The sequence below is a fragment of the Salvia miltiorrhiza genome, chromosome 3, assembly GCF_028751815.1.
Source record: "Salvia miltiorrhiza cultivar Shanhuang (shh) chromosome 3, IMPLAD_Smil_shh, whole genome shotgun sequence".
Lineage (NCBI taxonomy): Eukaryota > Viridiplantae > Streptophyta > Magnoliopsida > Lamiales > Lamiaceae > Salvia > Salvia miltiorrhiza.
Window position 1 is genome coordinate 25,576,465 of NC_080389.1, and position 22,503 is coordinate 25,598,967.

General features: G+C 40.4%; 2 protein-coding genes across 2 annotated transcripts; both read left to right on the top strand.

Annotated features, from left to right (window-relative positions):
• The first annotated feature begins 1,613 nt into the window (after positions 1-1,613).
• Positions 1,614-12,476, top strand: LOC131018582 (uncharacterized). The gene is made up of 6 exons (XM_057947296.1): positions 1,614-2,216; positions 2,316-3,755; positions 3,810-4,955; positions 11,594-11,738; positions 11,807-12,297; positions 12,381-12,476. Exons 1-6 carry the CDS (start codon positions 1,614-1,616, stop codon positions 12,474-12,476), a joined length of 3,921 nt encoding a protein of 1,306 aa, XP_057803279.1.
• Positions 12,477-12,479: 3 nt separating this feature from the next.
• Positions 12,480-13,130, top strand: LOC131018583 (uncharacterized). Its single transcript, XM_057947297.1, has one exon. The coding sequence runs from the start codon at positions 12,480-12,482 to the stop codon at positions 13,128-13,130; it is 651 nt and encodes a 216-aa protein (XP_057803280.1).
• The last annotated feature ends 9,373 nt before the right edge of the window (positions 13,131-22,503 follow it).

Below are 22,503 nucleotides of genomic sequence, written 5' to 3' on the forward strand. Positions count from 1 at the left end.
TTTTGCTCTCGTTGCAAAATCACTGGGCACACGGCGGATAAGTGCAAAAGGAAACTGAAGGTTCATCCGAATATTGTGGAGGATCAAAAGCGGACGGATAAGGTTTCGATACCTTCATGGCATCCGAAGGAGTCGACTTAGGAGGTCGTTGATGCCAATGATGAAACAAATAAGGAAAACATTGATGTTGACACTAATATCCCTTCGTACATAGAAAGGGAAGTTGCGGAGCAAAACCCTCCTGTGGTTACTACTCTTTCGACCAAAGACAAGGAGGATGCTGGGATGTTTTCTAGCCCCCAATCCAATCGTTTCAATGCTCTAACAGGTCTCCAAGATGAGGAGCAGAGAGTTTGCTCGAGTGAAGGGACAGACCGGGTGGATTTAAGTACTATGTCTGGTCCGAATCTGCTGGCGATGGTTACTATACCGGCGGACACCTCACAGCCTTTCCAAATTGGAGAACCTCCAGACAATATTGCTGATCCGAGCGCTGGTTCGGAGAAGCGGGATCAGTTGACAAGTGATGAGGACTTGAAAGCCATAGCAGCTGAGCAGGCGTTGAAAATTCAAAGATTGGAGAATTACATTAATGCTCGAGAGGCTAGAGAGGCGGAGGAGGAAACATTAGGGCATGTCAAAAAAGGACGAGGGAGACCCCCAGGTATTGGAAGGGGGAGAGGGGCTCGGCCTCCGATTTCTCAGGTTACGGAAGAAAGTATAAAACACCGTTTGAGGCAAAAGGCCGAACTAGGGCTGACGCCAACGAGATTTGTGGTGGATGATTCTGGCTCAGCTCCTATAAAGACCATGCACAACGTGACGGCGAGATCGTGGGCAGCTGAAGTTGAAGCGGGCGAGCACCCGTTCTCTGACCCTAGTCTTTAATGAACGTCATGGTTTGGAACATCCGAGGGCTTACGGATGATTCTAAGCTCCTTCTTAAAGAGCATTGCTGCTCTTTTAAGCCTCTTATTTTGGGTTTGCTGGAGACCAAAACTGATTTTAATAAGGTCCCACATTCGTTCTGGAGGTCGCTTCACCTGGCTCCTCTTCACCAAAATTGTCGGCCTTCCATGCGTTCCAACATATGGATTTTTATGCAGCCTTCTTTAGCTGCTCATGTTGTCTTTTCTTCTCCTCAAGTGGTGATTGTTGATTGTTCTTGGCAGAATATGGATTTCCGTCTGGCCATCATTCATGGTTCTAACGATCCTGGTGAGCGTCAGATTCTTTGGACTATTCTACTTCATTTTGCTCAGGGCAACACGGTTTTCATCGGCGATTTTAATGTGGTCAAAGGGTCGCATGAGCGTATTAGTGGGGTGCTTCCGCCTAGGGGGGCTTGCAGAGACTTCTGCCGTTTCATTGAGGATTCGGGTTTTATCGAATCTCCCACTTCTGGTCTTCGTTTTACTTAGTCTGGGCGCAGATTCTTGCCTCACCATGTGGAATCTCTCCTCGATAGGGCCCTTTTTTCCACTTCGTTTGCAAATCTCTGGGGCACGATTAACACGCATGCTCTTCCTCGAGCTACTTCGGACCACTCCCCCATCGTCTTACAGTGCCGCTTCGCTGCTCCTCCGACTAAGAGATCTTTTAAGTTCTTTAACATGTGGACGTCTCATCCGAACTTCTTGGATGCCGTGGCTGATTCTTGGAATATGGGAGTTGATGTGAGATGCCCTATGTTATCTGTTATGTTGAAATTGAAACGCTTGAAGGGGGTTTTACGTATCTGGAACAAGTCTGTGTTTGGGAACGTGGACTCTGCCATTGCCCAAAATCAACAAGACTTATCTGATATTCAGGTGACTATTGCGGATTTGGGCTATAATGATAGCAGATTTGATGCGGAAGTCAATTGCGAAGTTAAGCTTAATAGATTTTTGTCGCAAAAAAACAGTCTCCTTCAGCAGAAGAGTAGAGTGGCGTGGCTCACGGATGGGGATAAAAACACGAGCTTTTTCCACAACATGCTCAAGTTCATAAAAGATAAGCTTCATATTGGGCATTTGCGGATTGGCAATGATATTGTTTATGACTCGGATGTCATTGAGCAGCACATTATTGGTCACTTTTCCTCTTTATTCACTAACACGGCCTCTGATGTGGTGGATTTGGCGGCTTTAGAGGCTAACGTGGATTTGGTTATCACTGAGGAACAGAATAAAGGGCTTGTCGCTTTACCGGATGACACGGAAATTACTGCGGCAGTCTTTAGTTTGGATGGAAATAGCTCTCCTTGACCGGATGGGTTTTCCGGCTTGTTTTTCCAAAATTGCTGGAGTTTGATTAAGAATGATGTGATCAAGGCGGTCAAGAGCTTCTTCCTGTACACGTCCTTACCTGCGGGGTGTAATTCTAACACCTTGATTTTGATTCTGAAAAAAGATCTGGTGGATTCGGTTTCTGATCTCAGGCCCATTGTCTTGGCGAATTTCCTGTTCAAAATCATCTCTAAGGTCCTAGCTTCTAGGCTCAGTTCTGTTGCGGCGGCTTCTGTTTCTCCAAATCAGTTTGGCTTTATTTCTGGGAGATCTATTCACGATTGCATTGCGATGGGATCGGAGGGCTTCAATACCATGAATCGTATTAATCGCGGGTCAAACTTTGCCTGTAAAATCGACATTCATAAGGCTTTCGACACCATGCGCTGGGATTTCATCATTGCTGCTCTCCGCGCCATGGGGTACCACGATCAGTTCATTCGTTGGATCGAGGTGATCTTTGAGTCGGCTCGTATATCTATCTTATATAATGGGAGACTTAGCGGTTACTTCGCTTGCTCTCGTGGGGTCAGGCAGGGCGATCCTCTTTCCCCTATCCTCTTTGGTATTGCTGAGGATGTTCTTAGCTACATTATCAGGAATTGCGTTGCCTCGCGTCATTTGGTGCCCATGGGTTTTGATAGAATATCGGATTTCCCGACTCATTTATTCTATGCTGACGATGTGCTTATTTTTTGCCGTGCTTCTGTCAGGAATGCGAAGAAAATTAAACATATCTTGGATTTCTATGGGGAGCTTTCGGGCCAGATTTGCAGCCAAGCGAAGTCTAGAATCTTCTTTGGTCGTGGGGTGTCGTATGCTATGACGCAGGGGATCAATAGGGTCTTGGGTTTCACTCAGGGTTCTCTCCCGACCACGTATTTGGGCGTCCCTCTCTTTGTTGGGAGACCGCGTGCTTCTTACTTCATGAGCATCAAAGATAGGATTGTGCAGAAATTCTCAAAATGGAAGGGATTACAGTTATCCATGGTCTATCGCTGGCCAAGATCGCTGCTCCATGATCTGGATAGAAGTTGCCGCAACTTCATTTGGTCGGGCTCCATCGACAAAAAACTGACCTGTGCCGTGAGCTGGGGTCGTTGTTGCGCACCCAAGAAGGAAGGAGGCCTCGGAGTTCGGTCCTTTGCGGTGATGAATCGCTGCTACATGATGAAGATGGCCTGGAAACTGTTAAAGGGAGAGGATTTTGTTTTCCGAATTCTCCGCTCTCGCTATTTGAATAGTTTTGGTCTGGCAAAGGCGTCGGTGGTGGGTTCTTCTTTTTGGTTGAGTGTCAAGCCGGAGGTTGATGAGTTAGTGAAGAATTCTTATGCTCTTGTGGGTAACGGGCAGCATACCCGTTTTTGGACGGACGATTGGCTCGGTTACAAAATTTGTGATAAAATTGCCATTCCTTCCTTCATGCATGAGTTTTTGCATCAATCGGTGGCGGATTACTTTAGCGATGGTGTTTGGCACTTCTCGGCAAATTTCATTTAACGCTATCCTGAGGTGGTGGTGGATATCATCACCTGCCAGTTCGTGGGGGAGAAAGATGGCCGGTTTTGGAAACCGTCTCTCCGTGGGGATGTGACCGCGGCTTTGGCATTTGCCCAAATTGGGCATCGTTTCCCTAAGGTTACTTGGGGTTCTTGGATCTGGAATAAGGTTATTCCGGTGAGACGTTCGATTACCTACTGGCGTATCATTCATGGACGCCTTCCTACGATGGACAAATTGGTGCAGAATGGTCTTATTGCTCCGAATCGCTGCAGTTTGTGCATGGTGGATGCGGAGAATATCGATCATATTTTCTGGAGCTGTCCCAGTGTGACCCCGATTTGGAATGAGTTCCTCACGTGGTTTCAAATGCCACATCTTATGGCTTGTGTGGACATCCATTCTTTCTTAGTTCAGACTTGGCATGCTTCTTTCTGTTCTCTTATTCAGAATTTTTGGAAGTTGGGGATTGCTAACATTCTGTGGTGTATTTGGTCGTTACGTAATAAAGCTATTTTTGAAGACCGACCCTTTGAGCAGCGACGCGTCTTAGCGTTTGCAAAGGCGTCCTTCAAAGAAGTGGATGAGGCGTTCTCTAAACTTGGCCATACTTCTAATTTGTGGTCTGATTATTTGATCACTCGTTCCATCGGTGTTTCGATGCGGGCTGCCCCGCCTCCTGGTTTTGTTAGCGTCAGCTGGTGGCCTCCTGTGGAAGATTGGATCAAGGTCAATACTGACGGGGCAGCGTCGGGTGCCCCGGGTGACATCGCGGCTGGGGGGGTTTATCGGGATAAGTTTTGTGTCGTCAGAGGCAGTTTTCACTTGAAAGGTGGCAAGGGTTACGCTTTTGAGGCGGAGCTCCTTGCCGTTATCACCGCGGTTGCCATTGCGCACTCGCGTGGGTGGCACAAACTTTGGTTGGAAGCGGATTCTCTATACGTGGTGAAGCTTCTGGAAGATCGCTCGTTGGCTGTCCCCTGGTGTTTTTATGCGGCTTGGAAAGCCACTTTAGCTCGCCTTAATGACATAACTTTTCGTGTTTCTCATATTTTCCGTGAAGGAAATGTCGTTGCTGATGCTATGGCTAATTTAACGCAGGCAGAGGGCTGGTGGCCGTTTGGGATAGAAGCTATTCGGAAGCTTGTTGTTGCGGACATAGCAACGCACAGTTTCTCAAGGAAGGTTCGGTGATGTTGGTTGTGGTTGGTGTTGGCTGTTTGTTGCGGTCGTTGTTGCTTTTCGGCTGGTGGGATGGTTGGGGCGGGCTGGACCTGCTGCTGCTGGTCGCGGCTGTCTTAGCTGCTGCGGGCCGTCTGCTGTGGCTCGTTCGGGTCTGTTCTTAGGGCGCGGCTGTGTGTGTTTTGGTTCTTCGGGTTTTTGTCGGGTGGAGCAGGGGTAGCTTGGGGGCGATGGTCCGGCCGGAGCTCTCGAAGCTACTCCTTCCGCTCCCTCGACGTTTTTTGTTTTCTTACGAGTACTCTTTTTCCGCTTTGGGGTTTTCCCTACGGGGTTTTTCTTCAAAGCGGTTTTAACGAGGCTCGGCCCTTAGTTTGCTTCTCTGTGCTCTCAAGGGTGTTTCGTTTGTTTTTCCTTTTCTTTTAATAAAACTCTATTTCATTCATATAAAGTTAATAATAGTTATAATTAAGATGTGTCTTTTGTATACCACCTCCGTAGATGGTTATACAGAATTCCTCAAATCAGTATAATATTTTCGGGCTTTTAATTATAAAAGATCGTATGGTTTGTATTACTTCTTACCAAACAAGATATTATGGTGTCATAGATATATTATATATGCACCCTTAATCACACATACCAAACAAGCCCTACTATAGAATTCAATTAGAGATTTCCTAACTTTCGAAGATTGAATTGTGCACCGAGAATTGTTCCTGCATAGAATCTGTAATACACATGGATACCATAGTAGTGGATTCAACTGCAGAAATTGCTACAAGAATTACAACAGGATTGTTTGTTACATAATAAGTAAGTTATTCTAACTGTTGTGTGTTTATTATCTCTACACATTGGATCAATTGTAAATCTAGATCTTATCGTTGATTATATTTCAGTTGCATATCATTATGATGTCAAGGATTACCAAATGGGTTTTTGCCCTTTGATAGTGATGTGTTTGCATCGATTTCAACGGAAAGTCTTACACATTTATGACAAAAATGGTTAACTATAAGAAAAACAATGAATCATTACTATAAAAGTTTGATTTTTGGTTAAGTCAGTCTTGGGAAAAACAAAAAGTGGTGTACAAACACATTATTTTTTTTTAATTAAATCAAATTTTCATACATAAACTATGAGGACGCCTTAATTAAAGGAATATAAATATAAAAAATTAATATACTTTTATTGGCACTTGAAATACATTTTGGGAAAAAAATGTGAAAAAAATAATTTTTTGATTGATTATAAACGACAAAAATAATGTGAAATAGTAGTCTCAGTAAATTATTCACGTGAAATGCATTTAATTTCATTGAAATTTACGTGAAATGGGAATTTAAACTAGTGAATATTTGTATAAATAGGACATCAACGGGTATACTCCTTAGCAAATTGAAAAACACTCACACACTCAGACTCAAACACAAATTATAATATTTTCCAAGTGGTGTAGTTATTTGTCGTGAATTCTTACATCCCAAATAAAAAGGTAACCACATTTTATGTTTAATATGTAATTAAAGAAGTGTGAAGTTGTTTATTTTTTTTTTTAATATATTGTTTGATGAAATGATGTTTATTGTTCATTTAATTTTTTTGGAGGAACAAAGATCTTTTTAGCTATAAGTTATTAATTATTATTCTTATTATGTTGTTCAAGCTATGTTTTATGGAATAAATTAGCATGTTATATCATTTAAATTTGACATTAGTAATACACGTAAATTCTTAGCATGTTTTAGCATGCTTTATGATTAAAAACTGTAAGTTTGTTGCTTTCGCAAACCCAGATATATTGGGTAGAATGATCAATAAATTCACTCAACAATCTTATAGAAAAGCATAAATGCAACGAAAAAGTAAATTACGTATAATGGATTGCTTTCATAATGCAATGTTAATTAATTGCAATTGTATGTTCACTATAAAAATTCCTTTTACAATGAAGAACATGACCCACTCAATAGGATCCCTTTTACTGAGTGGAGTTGAAAAGAAAAGAAATCTCTTCTAATCCTATCAACTAATGCTAGCAATAACTAGACTTTGAATGAAGCTAATCTATAAACACAAACAATCAAACCTACCGACTAGACCTAACAAACGAGTCTCCCACTCAAAGTTTGTTAGACACACGAGTCTTCCACTCAATGTGTGCTATGAACTAGATGTCGTGCCTGATGTTTGAACATTAGCTTCTGAGCTCCTACACTTGTGTATCTTGTAGCTTAGGCTGGTACCGAATGCAATGAGCTCTGCCCCTATTTATAGATGTGAACATGAGTTTCATGGGTAAGAAAATATGGCTGACACTTTAGGGTCTCAAACGTGCTAGGGTTAATCTTGCTCCCCAAGTTTAGGGATTGGTTAAGCATATTCACCAACATCCCTATTTTTAAGGAAGACCAAGTCTTTTTCTTTCTCTTCACTTTTGTGGCAGTCGATCTTCACTCTTCTTCAAGTCTCGAATTGACCCTTCACTTCTTGATTAATCCATATTTGTAGTCATGTCCTTGAGCAATTTTTCGGCACTTTAATTGTTACAAATTGAAATTGTTTATAACAAATTAATTTTGACAAAGTCAAAATTAAATTCCCTTAAAATACTTGTGACCGAAAATATAAATTATTATATTAATTCTCTTATTTGATAATTAATGAAGAAGATAAAATAAAAGGTATTAATTCATAAAATAAATTAATTAAATTATTAGAGTTAAAATGACTCTAACAATCCCCTCTTTTATCTTTCTTCATCAAAACCATAATAGCCGAAGATAATTAAATATAAAACATACGATCAAGAACAAAACTCCCCCTAAGTCATAAACTCCCCTTAGGATTATCTCCCCCTCAAATAGATATATTCGATTAAGATAGAAAGAATGAATCTCCCCTTAATTTTATATCAAAAATGAAAACGTGTATCCCTTTTTCACAAAATAAAACTATACTCCCCCTGAAACACATACAGGTAACAACATAATACTAACACCGTAGAATATTGCAAACCAAGAAATATGAGTGAAAATAAAAAATATACGTCTATCGCAAAACATCAACCCCCAACCAGAAATGCTCCAAGAAATGTTTGAGCATTTCTATCAACAAATTTAAAGATAACAGAGTTCAGAAATTAAACATAACAACCAATGCGTTTAATCTTCATCCTCCAAGCAACCTCCATCAACAACATGTTTAATCTTGTCAGGCCTCTTCCTCGTCGTCTCTCTCTTCGGATCCCGCTTCGTTTATGCTAGCACCACCATCACCATCTCCCCATTTTCGAGAAGAAAGTAAAAACTTCAAGAGTTCTACCTTGTCCTTCGCCTTGGTAAGATGAGATTCAAAGAATCTATCTTAGTGTTTATAATCGTTGAGTTCATGTCAGAGAAAGGCAGTAGGGGTGGGTAATGTTGGTCCAAATGTGAAGACATCAGGCACCACAAGTGCTGAAAGGGCGGGGTTCTTGGGGTCAACCCATGGTAGATCATTCACATGAGCCGCAACAAGATGCTTGCTCGTGTCCATCATGAAGTCTTGATGCTCCAACGCCGTGTAAATAAGATAGGGATACGAAATGAGCCCTTTGTTTGAACACGCTTTGAGGACGGGACAGTATATCATCTTTGTCCATCATGAAGCATTGATGCTCTAACGCCGTGTAAATAAAAGAGGGATAAGGAATGAGCCCTTTGTTTGCCTTAACTGCTTCTTGTTGCATTCGCCGGAAATCCAACCTGCCAAAATCAATAGGCAAACCACACGACTTATCGCAAGTTTTATTTAATAATTAAATATTTTCATGACGTCCTAATGTCATGCTTTGAGACAAAGATGTTGATTGTTGCTTTTTAAATTAAAGTTGATGTTTTAAGTATATTATTTTAAAATTGATACTATATTTTAAATCGTTTTAAAAGTGTTTTAAAAATTTATTTCATTTAAGGGTTTATTTCCTTAAATTGTCCTCCAGAATATTTATTTAAAAAGTTGATTTTAAAATTTTTAAAGACTTCCGCATTAAATATTTATTTAAAATTTAAAGTTAACACCTTAATTAAGATTACGGTCAACATCTTTGTCCCAAAGCATGACATAAAGACGTCATGAAAATATCTAACTATTTTCATGAGAACTTGATGCGCACATTCGACCCTCCACGCGCCTCCAACCTTATAAACCTGAAAATGTGAAATGTGGGATGACCATACATAGTATGGTCAATGTGGGATGGGATATCATGCAATCATTGTCCACATTAATTAAATTGTAACTCATACGTTCTGCTGTAACATTCATAAGTGAAAGTCGCACGGTGGCATACCAAGGACCTTTCCGTCCTGTACCAATTATGCTGGCCCTTGGTGACTATGGTTGCAACCATAACTTTAACATGTAAATCGCATTGTGGCATACCAAGGACTGTGACGTACCGGATATATAATTCATGACACATATGGTAAACACATAATATTAAAATGGACAATAAATAACCACGACATGTATTTAAATAAATCACATACCTGAACTTGAATTTTCTCATAATAACTTCAATTATTGCAACAAATTCATCATAATTTCGGAATATAAACAATTTATACTCATCCCCTTGAAAACTTTTGAGAATATATTTACCTTGAAGTCGGAGCACGTAGCGGTCGAATGGTTTTGTAGCACGTGACTTTTAAATTTTTAAGATTTTTTTTTTACAGAGTCTACAAGAAGGAAAGTAAATTCTGAAAACACTTTTAAAATGATTTAAAATATATCAATTTTTATATAATATACTCAAATACCAACTTTAATTTAAAAGGCAACAATCAACATCTTTGTCCCAAAGCATGACATAAAGATATCATGAAAATATCTAATTATTAATTAAAATTAGAGCTAAGCAAAACTTTAAATACTTAGATATTTGAGATATGTGTGTGAGTGATTGTGTGTGAATGGTGCTTTGTGTGTGGTGTGTGAGTGAGTCGTGGGTGAGTGTGTGTGTGACTTGTTTTGTGTGTGTGTGTGTGTGCTATACGGCGGGGGAGGGGGAGGGAACTTAAGGAAGAAAAGGTGAAGGAAAGTAGTAATGGGCTTGGGTCCCTTTTCTTTATTATTGGATTAATTTTAATTATTAAATGAATTCGTATTTACATATTATTTTACAAAAGATATTATTAATATTAAATGAGTGGATTTTGAAAATAGCCTATTTCTTTTAGTAAACTTAAAAATTATCCACTAGGACAAAAACTTAAAAAAATATCCACACTTACCATTTACCCCTTCAAACACCACCCTTTAAAAAATGGTAAATATCACTTTAAACCTCAAACTATTTTCACACTGTCAATTATATCCTGAACTATTAAAAATAATTTTTTAAAGCTTGAACTATAATTTTGTATCAATTGTACCCTTAATCTATTTTTCACCCTTTGAGTTTTAATTAATAAGACATATAATCACATCATTTTATATAATGTAGGTCAAAAAATAATAATTCTAAATAAATCGTCGCATTCGATGAGCCACGTCAAATTTTAGGAGCAAATGATTTACATGCATTTTCCACTCCTATGTAGTGTTTTGGGTGTTTTTATTTAGTTGTCTATTGTTTAAATTGTATATTTCTATGGAATAGACTACTCATCCATGTTCCTACTGTTTTTACAGGTTTTGAACTCGAATTGGGATGATTTTGATGATATTGGAGAGAAGTATACGAAGAGACGAGTCCGTAGGCGCAAACGAAGCTTAAATCGGGCACCGAACGAGAGAGAACGAGCATCGGGAAGTTCGCGCGTTGGAGGACACGCGGCAACATGCGGAACGTGCGCGACGGGCATCGCACAGTCCAGGCATGCGGCCGCATGGCCCGGCCGTGTGACGAATCAGAGGCTACTGGAACATTGCGCGGTATGGGCATGCGGCCGTGCGAGACGCCGAGTTTTCGCCCAATTTTCGGACTTCTATCTGTTTTCGCGATTTTAGGGTATTTTGAGCTCTACAAGACCTGGGGCATATAAATACTCCCCAAGAACTTATTCTCTGGACTTTTGGTCATATTTTCTATCTTTTGGAGCTGTGAGAGACGGAGAACGGAGCCAGAGCAAGAACTAAAGATTCTCGATTTTACTACGATTTTATTGTTGAATGTTTTACAGTTTTATTGAGACTTTGATTCTAGTTCATATGTCTATGTGTGGCTAGAATCCCTTTTTCCTAGGGTTTAGGGAGTAAACATGGTTTGAATTTCTGACTGTTTGATTCAATTAATCGAGATTAGTATTCCTTTTTAAGTTCTTGTGTATGTTGTTTGCTTTATTGAGTGGCCACCAATTTAGCATAATTATAGGTTTTAATTTGATATCGGGAGATGATAATTATTACCTGAACTAAGAAAATAGAACATATATTTTTAATTATAAAGGGAATTGATATTTGTGAGGGCGTTAATCCTAGGAGCTTTTAGGAGTTGCATGTTAGAAGTGCGATCCGGGGACGGTAGCCTTGCATATAATCGAGAGCATGGCCACCACATGTTATCAATGGCCTTCTGAAAGAATCCAACTGAAGAAAGCTGCAGCCGTTTCCAGCTTTGACCCAACCCTTTGACTTTAGTTGTTACTCAGATTGCGGAGCTGACTTCTAAGAAAAATGCATTGACTACTGCCAAGAGTGCACCAGCTGTAGAAGAACCGATGATGATGGAGGATGCCAATTATCTCAATGCAGAAACTATGGAAATGGCAGATACAATAGTGGACAGCAATTTCAGTAAGGAGGGCGCCCACATCCGAATCTGGCGTATGGAAACTCGAACAACGCAATTCAACCTCCACCAGGCTTCTCTGTTACCAATGGAGTTATAAATGAAGAGAAGAAGCCAAATATGGAGGAGCTGGAGATGAAGTTCATCTCCAAGGCGGATGAGATGATGGAAAGGATTGACGCTACCACTGCTGCCTTGGGAACACAGATGAAGATGTTTGAGACCCAATTGGGTAAAAGGGCCACCTTCATCAGCAAGCTTCTGCAGTTGGGTAATTCTTCAAACAATGCCAAGGTGAACACAAAGGAGCAGTGCATGGTAATTAGGGTTAAGAGTATAGCCACATCTCAAAACAGCCATGGATTTCGTGAGATGGGGGATGAGCCAAAACAAAACCATGAGGGAAGCCGACGAGTTCCACCTCTGTATCGTCCTCCCGGGTGGATGCCGTTTCCCCGACATCACTATAAGATCGTCGATTTGCCGAGCGGGACTACACAAGAAGGGGCCAAGACGTCCGAGTATGAGAGTGCACCGCCGGTTGTGGAAGAAAAAGCTGAGGAGGTCACTGTTGAGGTTTCTGGCAAAAAAAGAATGAGAAGAATAAAAGAGCTTCGCCAGCAACTGTGACTATGTCATTGCCTCAGTGCTATCAGAAAGAGAGGATGAAAAAGCGGCTCTCTAAGTTCTTAAAGATCTTCAAAAAGGTGAACATCAACATTCCGTTGGTGGAGATGTTATAGGAGATGCCACAATATGCCAAATTCCTCAAGGACATAGTCTCGCGCAAGAAAAAGATGGGGGAGTTTGAGAGTGTGAAGCTCAATGAAGAATGCAACGCGATTTTGCAGAGGAAGCTGCCGGCGAAGATCAAGGATCTGGGCAGTTTCAATATTTCTTGCATTATTGGAGGCCAGCATTTCGAGAAGGCACTGTGCGATTTGGGGGCGAATATCAATCTCATGCCTTTATCTGTTTTTCAGCAGCTGACAATTGGGGAGTTGAAGCCTACATCTATGAGGCTGCAGATGGCAGACAGGTCGGTCACTTATCCATGTGGAATTGTGGAGGACGTGCTTGTCAAGGTGGGGGATTTTATTTTCCCTGCCGATTTTGTGGTTTTAGACATTGAGGATGACAACAAAATTCCGCTAATTTTGGGGCGTTCGTTCCTTGCAACGGGAAGAGCTTTAATTGATGTGGAGAAAGAAGAGCTCACGCTGCGAGTTCATGATGAAAGCCAAAAGTTCTCTGTCTATGAACCATGTCGCATCTACAAGGACGAAGTGCCCAAGAAAGCTAAAGTTACTGGAAATGTAAGAGTTGACGTTCAAAATATATTTAATGAGGATCATCTTTCTTGGCAGGACCCAGGTGATCAGAATTCTAAGGGATAAGACATGGCTGGCAAGAGTGGAGCAGAGCGCAGCTAGTCGCAGCACTGCTTGTACCAGCCTCGTTGAAGAGTTTGTTGTTCTGTCAAGCTAACTACGTTAAAAATAACGCTTATTGAGAGGCAACCCAATTTGGTTAGTTCGTTTCTTTTTGTTTGTTTGTTTATTTTCGTGCCCCACAATTCCTTTTCAAACTTATTCTCCTTGGTGAATAAGTTTGGGGGGATGTGTCTTTGTGGGTGCATTTTTTGTTTTGGTTGTTTTTGTTTTGTCGTTGAGTTTTCTTAGTCTTGCTTTGGTGGTTCTCTTTGTGATGTTACCTTGATGATGATGTGAGTAGTGTAGAGATTGGTTGCATAACTGGCTCATGATGATTTCTGGTTAAAACTTGTGAAATTGCATGCGTTTGTGTTGATATTATTGTGATTGAGCATGATTGATGAATGATAAGCATGGTATCTTTGATGTTTGCAATCAATGAAATGAGCTGTGAGATTTGAGCCTTGACTGTCACCATTTTTACAGTCTTATTTCTTATTCTTGAGTGATTGTTCGAGCATGCATGTGTCTCACTAGAACTTATCTTGGTTTCTCCCTCAAGGTCACATGGTGTGCTTAATAACTTTGATATGATAGAATGCCATCTTTGCTAGCCTATATTTCACATAATTGTCCTTTTACTATATAAGATCCTAGTTCGCCCCCTTTGAGCCTTATTTTCCATTTTATTTGATTTAACTGTGGGTGGGAACTTGGAGATTGTTGATAGGGGATAGTTGGTTTGTGGAGATGTGTGATTATGGATTATGAAGTTTGATCTTGATTGAAAAATTCTAGTACCCTACAAGTTGCAACAACAAAAAAAAAAAATGGAAAATAAATGGGTACAAAGGATGCTTTAGAAAGTCATAATGTCATGAGAAATAATTGATGAGTTGTGATGGATTCTATATTGAAAAATCTGGTTTTATGAGAGGTGGATGATGGTATTGAGTAAGAATGCTATAAGGTTGGTGATTGTGCTACGTTGAGCTGTATCTATTAGTCACTTAGCCAAATATATCATACCCTACCAAAGAGCCTACATTACAACCCTCAATAAAGACCTTTTTGATCTTGGTTATAGGAGCACACATTAAATGGTGGAGAGGTGAGACAATTGACAAGCTTATGGTTGAGTACTTATTTTGCTTGAACTGAGCGTATACACGTCTATGTTGATTGACACACTTGAGAGTTAAGAGTTCTTAAATTCTTTATCTTTTTGGTGAGGATTGCAAGTCATTGAGACCATAATTTGAGTTTGTCATGAGTGTGATATCTTGATGATAGGAGATACAAATGCATGTTGGTATTTTTGTTGATAAATATGAAACCACAATGTTGTCCACATTTCCCTGCACTCTTGTGTCTCATTCTTGGTTCATCTTTGTATTGTCCGAGGATGGAAAATGATTTAAGGGTTGATTTACATGCATTTTCCACTACTATGTCACGTTTTTCTTTAGTGTTTTGGGCATTTTTATTGAGTTGTTTATTGTTTAAATTGTATATTTCTGTGGAATAGACTACTCGTCCATGTTCGTGTTGTTTTTACAGGTTTTGGAGTCGAATTTGGATGATTTTGATGATATTGGAGAGAAGTATACGAAGAGATGAGTCCGTAGGCGCAAACAAAGCTTAAATCGTGCACCGGACAATGGAGAACGAGCATAGAGAAGTTCACGCGTAGGAGGACATGCAGCAACATGCGGAACGTGTGCAATAGGCGTTGCGCGGTCCAGGCATGCAGCCGCATGGCCCGGCCGCGTGACGAATCAGAGGCCGCTGGACCGTCGCGCGGTATAAGCATGCGGCCGCGCGAGCCGGCCGCACGACGTCGCGCGGTATGGGCATGCGGCCGTGTGAGACGCCGAGTTTTCGTCCAATTTCCGAACTTTTATATGTTTTCGCGATTTTAGGGTATTTTGAGCCCTACAAGACCTAGGGCATATAAATACTCCCCAAGAACTTATTCTCTGAACTTTTGGTCATATTTTCTATCTTTTGGAGCTGTGAGAGACAGAGAACGGAGCCAGAGCAAGAACTGAAGATTCTCGATTTTACTACGATTTTATTGTTGAATGTTTTACAATTTTATTGACACTTTTATTTTAGTTCATATGTCTATGTGTTTCTAGAATCCCTTTTTCCTAGGGTTTAGGGAGTAAACATGGTTTAAATTTCTGACTATTTGATTCAATTAATTGAGATTGTTATTCCTTTTTATGTTCTTATGTATGTTGTTTGCTTTATTGATTGGCCACCAGTTTAGCATAATCATACGTTTTAGTTTGATATCGGGAGATGATAATTATTACCTGAACTAAAAACATAGAACACATATTTTTAATTCTAAAGGGAATTGATATTTGTGAGGGTGTTAATCCTAGGATCTTTTAGGAGTTGCATGTTAGAAGTGCGATCCGAGGACGGTAGCCTTGCATGTAATCAACGGTTTGTATGCAACGGGAGTGGGTATAAACTAGCTTTGAGATTACCTTAGGGATATTATCTTGATGATTGAATTGAACCTGTTAGTTATGAGAATATGTTGAAACCTTTACCTTGGGAATTTTCTCTCATATCTGCTTCTCCATATTTCACAGCTTGATTTATTTCTTTCATGTTGTTTATTTAAATTGTTCTTTTAAACAAAAACTCTCATTTTTGGTTTTCCAGATAGAAGATCATAGTTTAGGATAGGAATTGGTTTTAATTGGTCTCTGTGGATTCGACCTTGCTTGCTACTGTACACAATTGCACCTGTACACTTGCGGCGTGTTAAAGAAATTAGTGAACAAGTTTTTGGCGCCGTTGCCGAGGACTGATTACTTATCAGTACTATCTGACGATTATTTGAGACTAATCTGGATTTTTTTTATTTATGTTATTTTAGTTTTGTTCTTTATTTTTCATGGGTTCTGATTGGAGTGTGGTGTTGTGATAGGTAGTATATGAACACAAGATCCCGGAGCCAGCCTCTGTTAGATCTTGATTTGAAAATCGAAGCTACCTATCGTCGCATCAATAGTCAAACTAATCAAGCCACATTGAACACGATGGCCACTGCAGAAGAAGTTCTTGTCTTGAAAGAACAGCTGCAGAGTCTGTTGGATGCTCAGAAAGTTTGGAAGATCAGAAGCAGTCTCCCATTGATGAGGCGTTCACTCCGTAATATCAGTATCATAAGCCTCCAAGAGTCAACGCGAATAATTTTGAGCTTAAGACTAGTTTGATCACCATGGTGCAATAAAACCAGTATGGGGGCAAAGCCGTGGAGGACCCTAATGCGCATCTGGCGCAATTCCCGGAGCTGTGCAGCACTGTCAAGATGAACGGAGTCCCTGGTGACATTATACGACTCCACCTTTTCCCATTCTCACTCTGGGAACAGGCAAAGTCATGGTATCAAACTCTATAGCTGGGAGACAATCCAGTATGGGTGTTGGATTTGTATACTGAAAGCAAGAACGTTTTATGCTTGTATACAATGTTTCCTAAGTTCACTATCTAATCTCCTATCTGATTGTGTTCATGATTGCATATGTATGTTCTTTATCTCTATATAAGTAGATTATATGGTGTGTTGTAGATCACAGAAGACCATATAATTGGAATAACCTTAAGAGATATAATATAATCACAGCCGAAATAACTCTAGGACAAGTTATTGGTTTAGGCTGCGGTATAGATGGAAGTAGTTTGTCTTGACTACTTATCTATACTGGTACGTAATACGTATTGATAGGACCACAGTGAGATATATTCTTCTATCTGACTTAAGTGAAGAATTAGAGATCTCGGTGACTTATAAGATCTTAATACTAATAAGATGTCAGATATATATATTGATTCGTCTATCACTTTGACTTACTATGAACGAGAGTTATATAGTAACTTGAGTACTCTGTATCTTGGGTGATAGCGGTTAATATATGATATCTGATTATCTGTATTGGTACTCGTATCCGTATAGGATAATGACATCCCCTTAAGGAGCTCAATAATGTTTATTGCGCTAAACCCTGCAGGTTGATTAAGTTCAGGCGCAATAATAAGGTTTGAGTGGTACTGCTTAAGGATTACAAAAGAGATTAATTAATTAAGGCCGTCAGAGCTATAATTAATTAATGGATGTCGGAGATTTTAAATACGAGGATTTAATAAGTCTAAATACAAGCCCCGACTCATCACCGGCAATAAAGGGGTAAGTCAATATTGGTTCTCTAGTGGAATGAACTGATATTTATAAATTAATTATGGTCTGGGCTGACCATAGATAAATTAATTTATTTGAGGCCCATCTTTATTCCTTGTATCTGGTCCCTGGACTGGCCCAAAGTCTCCTAGCCCAGGAAAGGAGAGAACACGCCTACTCCACCTTTTCTGCTCCTCCTACGTATTTATTTTTATTATAAATACAGCTGTCAGCTCTCAGGAAAAAACACTGATAAAAATTAGGGTTTTGAGAGCTGTGTGGGGCGCAGGAAATCATGTGGAACATTCTCTCTTGGGACTTTCATAGAACGTTGTCCATCCAACGGTGAAAGCTGAGCGGGATACAGTTCAGAAGATCTGAGCTGGAGTCAGATTTTCGCAGGAAATCAAGTTCTGGCAGTCTCCGAAGAACAGCCATAACTTCCTCTACAGAACTCCGATTGAGGTGAAACAGGCGGCCACGGAAAGCTCTTTCGAAGACGAAGAAGTCGTATTTCTTCACAAAATACGATTGGAGGTCGTTTGAGGGGTCAAACGGAGCGTTGAAGTTGGCTGACCTGTTCAGCGACAGATTGACGAATTCTTCTGAATTCTTCAGGTATTTCTGAACTCCAACGTGCAGCTGTTAAATTCATAGGAGCATGTTAGGATTAATCGTTGTATGATAAATTAATAATAATCCAAGAAACGATCATCGGGCAAAGCGGAACGTTAATTCAGTTTAATATTCCTTCAATTGGTATCAGAGCCCAGGATTAATTTCTTGGCTCTATTATTAATTTATGTACGATTAATAATGTGCGTTGGTTTTACTGCTGTTGTTCTTCGTGGTTTGTTGATTCGTGGGACACGTCGTTTTGACGTTGTAATCGTTTTTCACCACGAGAAAATCCGTGGTTAGATTAGGATTTCAAATTGTATTTGTTTTTCCTTTGTTATCTGTAAAATTGTAAAACGAGACGAAGACGACGACGAATCAACATCGAAGGAACGGAGGTTGGAGAGCCGGAGGCTGCGTACGGGACCGGGGCATACGGGGCTGTGGGCGCCGAGGGGCTGCGCGCGTGCGGGCGCTTGCGCGCCGTGCGCAGCATGCCCAGTCAGGCGCCGCACGGCCGTTGCTCTCGGTGCTGGATGTTGCGCGAGGAGGCAGCTGGTTAGGCGAGGTCAGGCGAGGGAGGACATCGGCGAGCAGGGGCTGTGCGCGCCGAGGGCAGAGCGTGCGCGCTGCGCGCCCGGCAGGCGTCGCACGGCCGATGCTGCTGTCTTCGCGCCGGTTCCGCCGAGGCTGCCCTGCTGCTGCGCGCCGGGAGGCTGCTGCTGCACGCCGGGGCTGCGCGCCGGGAGGCTGCTGCTGCACGCCGGGGCTGCGCGCCGGGAGGTTGCTGCTGCACGCCAGGAGGCTGCCGCTGTGCACCGGGCTGCCGCGTCGGGCTGCTGTTGTGCAGCGCGCTGGGAGCTGTGGCGGCGCCGCCTAGGGGGTCCCAAACCCTAGGTAGGCGCGAGTTTTTCAAAACCCTAGGGGGCCCAAACCCTAGTTTTTCCAAAGACGGGCTGGATGAAATGTTCGGGCCAAGTTTATGTTTTTGGGCTTTCTTTTCTATTTTAAATGTAATAGATTAGATTTTGGGATTCCACGAATGGGTCACGAAGAATTTAATTCTTTTATTCTGTTCTTTGCATGTCGTGGTGTTTATCCCTTATGCTCTTTGCATGCTGTTTTGTCTCTGCTTGTTAATATGTGTTTATTAACTGCGCTTAGACTAGCATGCTAGGTTTATCGTTTTCTTAAGCATGTTTTTTAGAATTCTGTAAGCATGTTTTACATGTTGCGTTCTAGAAAAGTATGATTAGGATTATGTGCTTGAGCATGTACAAACCTTTTGAAAGAAAAAAGACTAAGCTTAATAATTTTATGGATGATTAAAAATTATTTAGATTTCCACAAGCGTCTCTAGACAAAGTGATTAGCAATATGAGTAACGGTCCACCCCACGTGGCTTACTTCATGTTTGTTCTTTCATAAGTTTGTCAGATGAGGTTTCTATAAAAATATTTAAATCCATTAAAGTAGTGGGAGTTATGCAGTAACGGTCCACCCCACGTGGCTTACTCGTATAATTTTTCACGAGTACTTTAGATGATGGATTTAAATAAGATAACTAAGAAATTAAATTGAATGCGGCATGGTCCGAGTGAGTATGTCAAAATTCGAGAATTTAATTTCAAAGTTAAATTGTGGTTAGTTCTAATTAATTTTATTCTTAAAATTATGTAGACCTCCACATGCGGTCTCTAGACAAAGTGTTTAGCGATATGAGTAACGGTCCACCCCATGTGGCTTACTTCGTATTTGTTTCTCATAAGTTTGTCAGAAGAGATTTCTATAAAAATATTTAAACCATTAAAGTAGTGGGAGTTATGCAGTAACGGTCCACCCCACGTGGCTTACTTGTGTAATTTTCACAAGTACTTTGGAGAATGCTATTAAATAAGATAACCAAGAAAATTAAATTGAAAGCGGCATGGTCCGAGTGAGTATGTCAATTTCGAGAATTTAATTTTCAAGGTTAAAATGTGGTCATTGCTTAGATATCATATCAAGTACAATGTACAACTCCCCCACGGAGTCCCTTCTTGATGATGATATGGTCTAGTCAAGGTGCCAACTATTAATTTCTTTTGTCAAAAGGTTAAGTTGACATGGAAATTAAATGACTAGGTGAATAGTCTGGTTGAGGAGTTCGTGTGTAACTGTCCACCCCACGTGGCTTGCACATGGAATTCTTTGAGCCGTTGGAGGTTTCATTAATATTGTTTTATCAAAAGGTTACAATATTATTGTTACGAATTATGTGCTTTATGTTCGTTACTTTCAGATATGTCTATGTCTCCTGTTTCTTTATTCTTGCACAAAATCTTTTAACCGATCCACATATATAAAATGGAAACGCAGTTTTGGATTTTTTATCTTTATCACAAACTAAACACAATTTTTATGTTGCCTACTACTCCACGTTCTTATGGTCCGAACAATGAGTCAACTGATGAGAAAAAGGAATTACATAAAAGGTGGCATAAGACGAATAATGTGGCTATATGCTATATTATGAGTATAATGTCACAAACCTTGTAGCTCCAACATCAGGGCATGGATAATGCTATCAGCATCATGCTGAATCTTAAGAAAGTGTTCGGAGAGTCGGAATGAGCTGCTCATTTAAATTTGATGAGAGTAATCTTGTTAATTTTATGAGTAAGCACAGCTCAGTACACGAGCATGTCATGCAAATTTTTGATGGACTTGACTTGCTCAGTGGGAGTATCGACGGTGAGGCAAAAGTCGATATTATCCTGAACTTTCTTCCCAAGTCTTTTAATTAAGAACTTCCGCCTCAACGCTGTTATGAGCAAGAAAGATAATACTCTTTAGAGTTGTTGAATGCTCTAGTTACAACTAAGGAAGTTGTGGGAAAAAGATGTGCCAACACTTGTTATTGCCAAAGGATGGCCATCTTCTTCGTCAAAAGACGGGAAGAAGAAGGGTCCAAGGGGCAAGAAAGACAAGGGAAATAGTGGGAGTAGTGGTGTGATAAGATTGAGTATTGGAGATTTCTTCTTTTAATACTCAAGGCAAAGGGTTAAGGTAGTTCACTTGCTATAGTAACTGAGACATGTCAGCTCGTTTTCTACTCAGTTGTGAGTAGTGGATAACGAGAGAAACTGATAATGATTGTTGCACCTTGCATGGCTTTTAGGCTGACAAGAAAGCTGAAAAGTGATGAGATGATTGTCTTCATAGGCAACGTGACTAGAGTCGCAGTTGTTGCAATTGGAGACTTGTCTTTAAGTTCTAAAGACATAGTTTAGTTTTTGAGAGTTCCTTATCATGTTTCAAAATTTTTGAATAGATGGATCACATGTCATTTTTGATAGTAGTTTTTCTATCATAAGAAATGACAAAGTTGTCTATTCTGGTATTTTGAACATCTCTCTTCATACTATAACTTGTCTACAAAATACCTTTATATTGCATTTACATCATCGAACAAAAGAAAGAGAAAAGTTAAGGCTAATCTCTCATGAGGATCTTACACATATATTGATACCCTAGAAATAGGTCACATCTATCTTAACAGGATCCAAAGGCTCGTGTCTAAATAAGTGCATTGGATTCAATCCAGGTTGTACTATTTCGAACCTGCGAATCCTGTATAGAGGAAAAGATGAAGACCAGGTCATTCATGGCAAACGGGATAAAGGGCCAATAATGTGTTAGGAATGATCTTTTCTGATTCATTGTCAGTGTTTGGGATTCCAACACAGTTTACTACACCGTGTAATCCCTATATAAGATGGTGTGGTGGAGAGAAGAAATAGGTCACTCTTAAAAAAATATGTTCGATGATGAGTTATGTATCTTTGCAATTAGTCCTAAGAAATCAGAAGGTGGTTATTAGCAATGACACACGATTCTTAGAAGTGGACTATGGGAATAATTACTAATCCAAGTCAGATAGTGTGCTTCAAGAAATTGAAGACATTAGACAGGCGATTCCATCACCCAAGCCAAGTGTGCAAGAGTTTTGTACCACAAGACACTGCACGCACTGTTGACACACATGTGCCACCACAGATCCATTGTAGTGGGAGGGTTGTGGGACAACCCGATCGATTTATGTTCTTGGGAAGATCTTTGGATTCAGTCCCTGGTAGTGAATATAAGAGAATCGACCCAGATATCTACATGGAATTAGTGGAAGACGAGAATGTAGATTCCTGGCATGCCTCAATGGAGCAATCCGTTAAGAATATGGGTGTATACTAGAAAATCTTGCTACCAGGAGGCAGTAAAGCTTTAGGTTGTAAGTGAGTATACAAGATAATGACAGGCCCGAATAAGCAAGGTCATAGCTTTCGAAGCTAGACTGGTGGCGAAAGGTTGTGCCCAATGTAAGGGTATAGATTATGATGATATTTTCGCCAGTGCCATGCTCAGAACATTCGGACAATTTTCCCATAGCAGCTCACTTAAACCATCGAGGTTTGACAAATGGATATCATATATATTACCTTGAAAAAGGTAAGGACATCCATGTGCAACAACCTGAAGGTT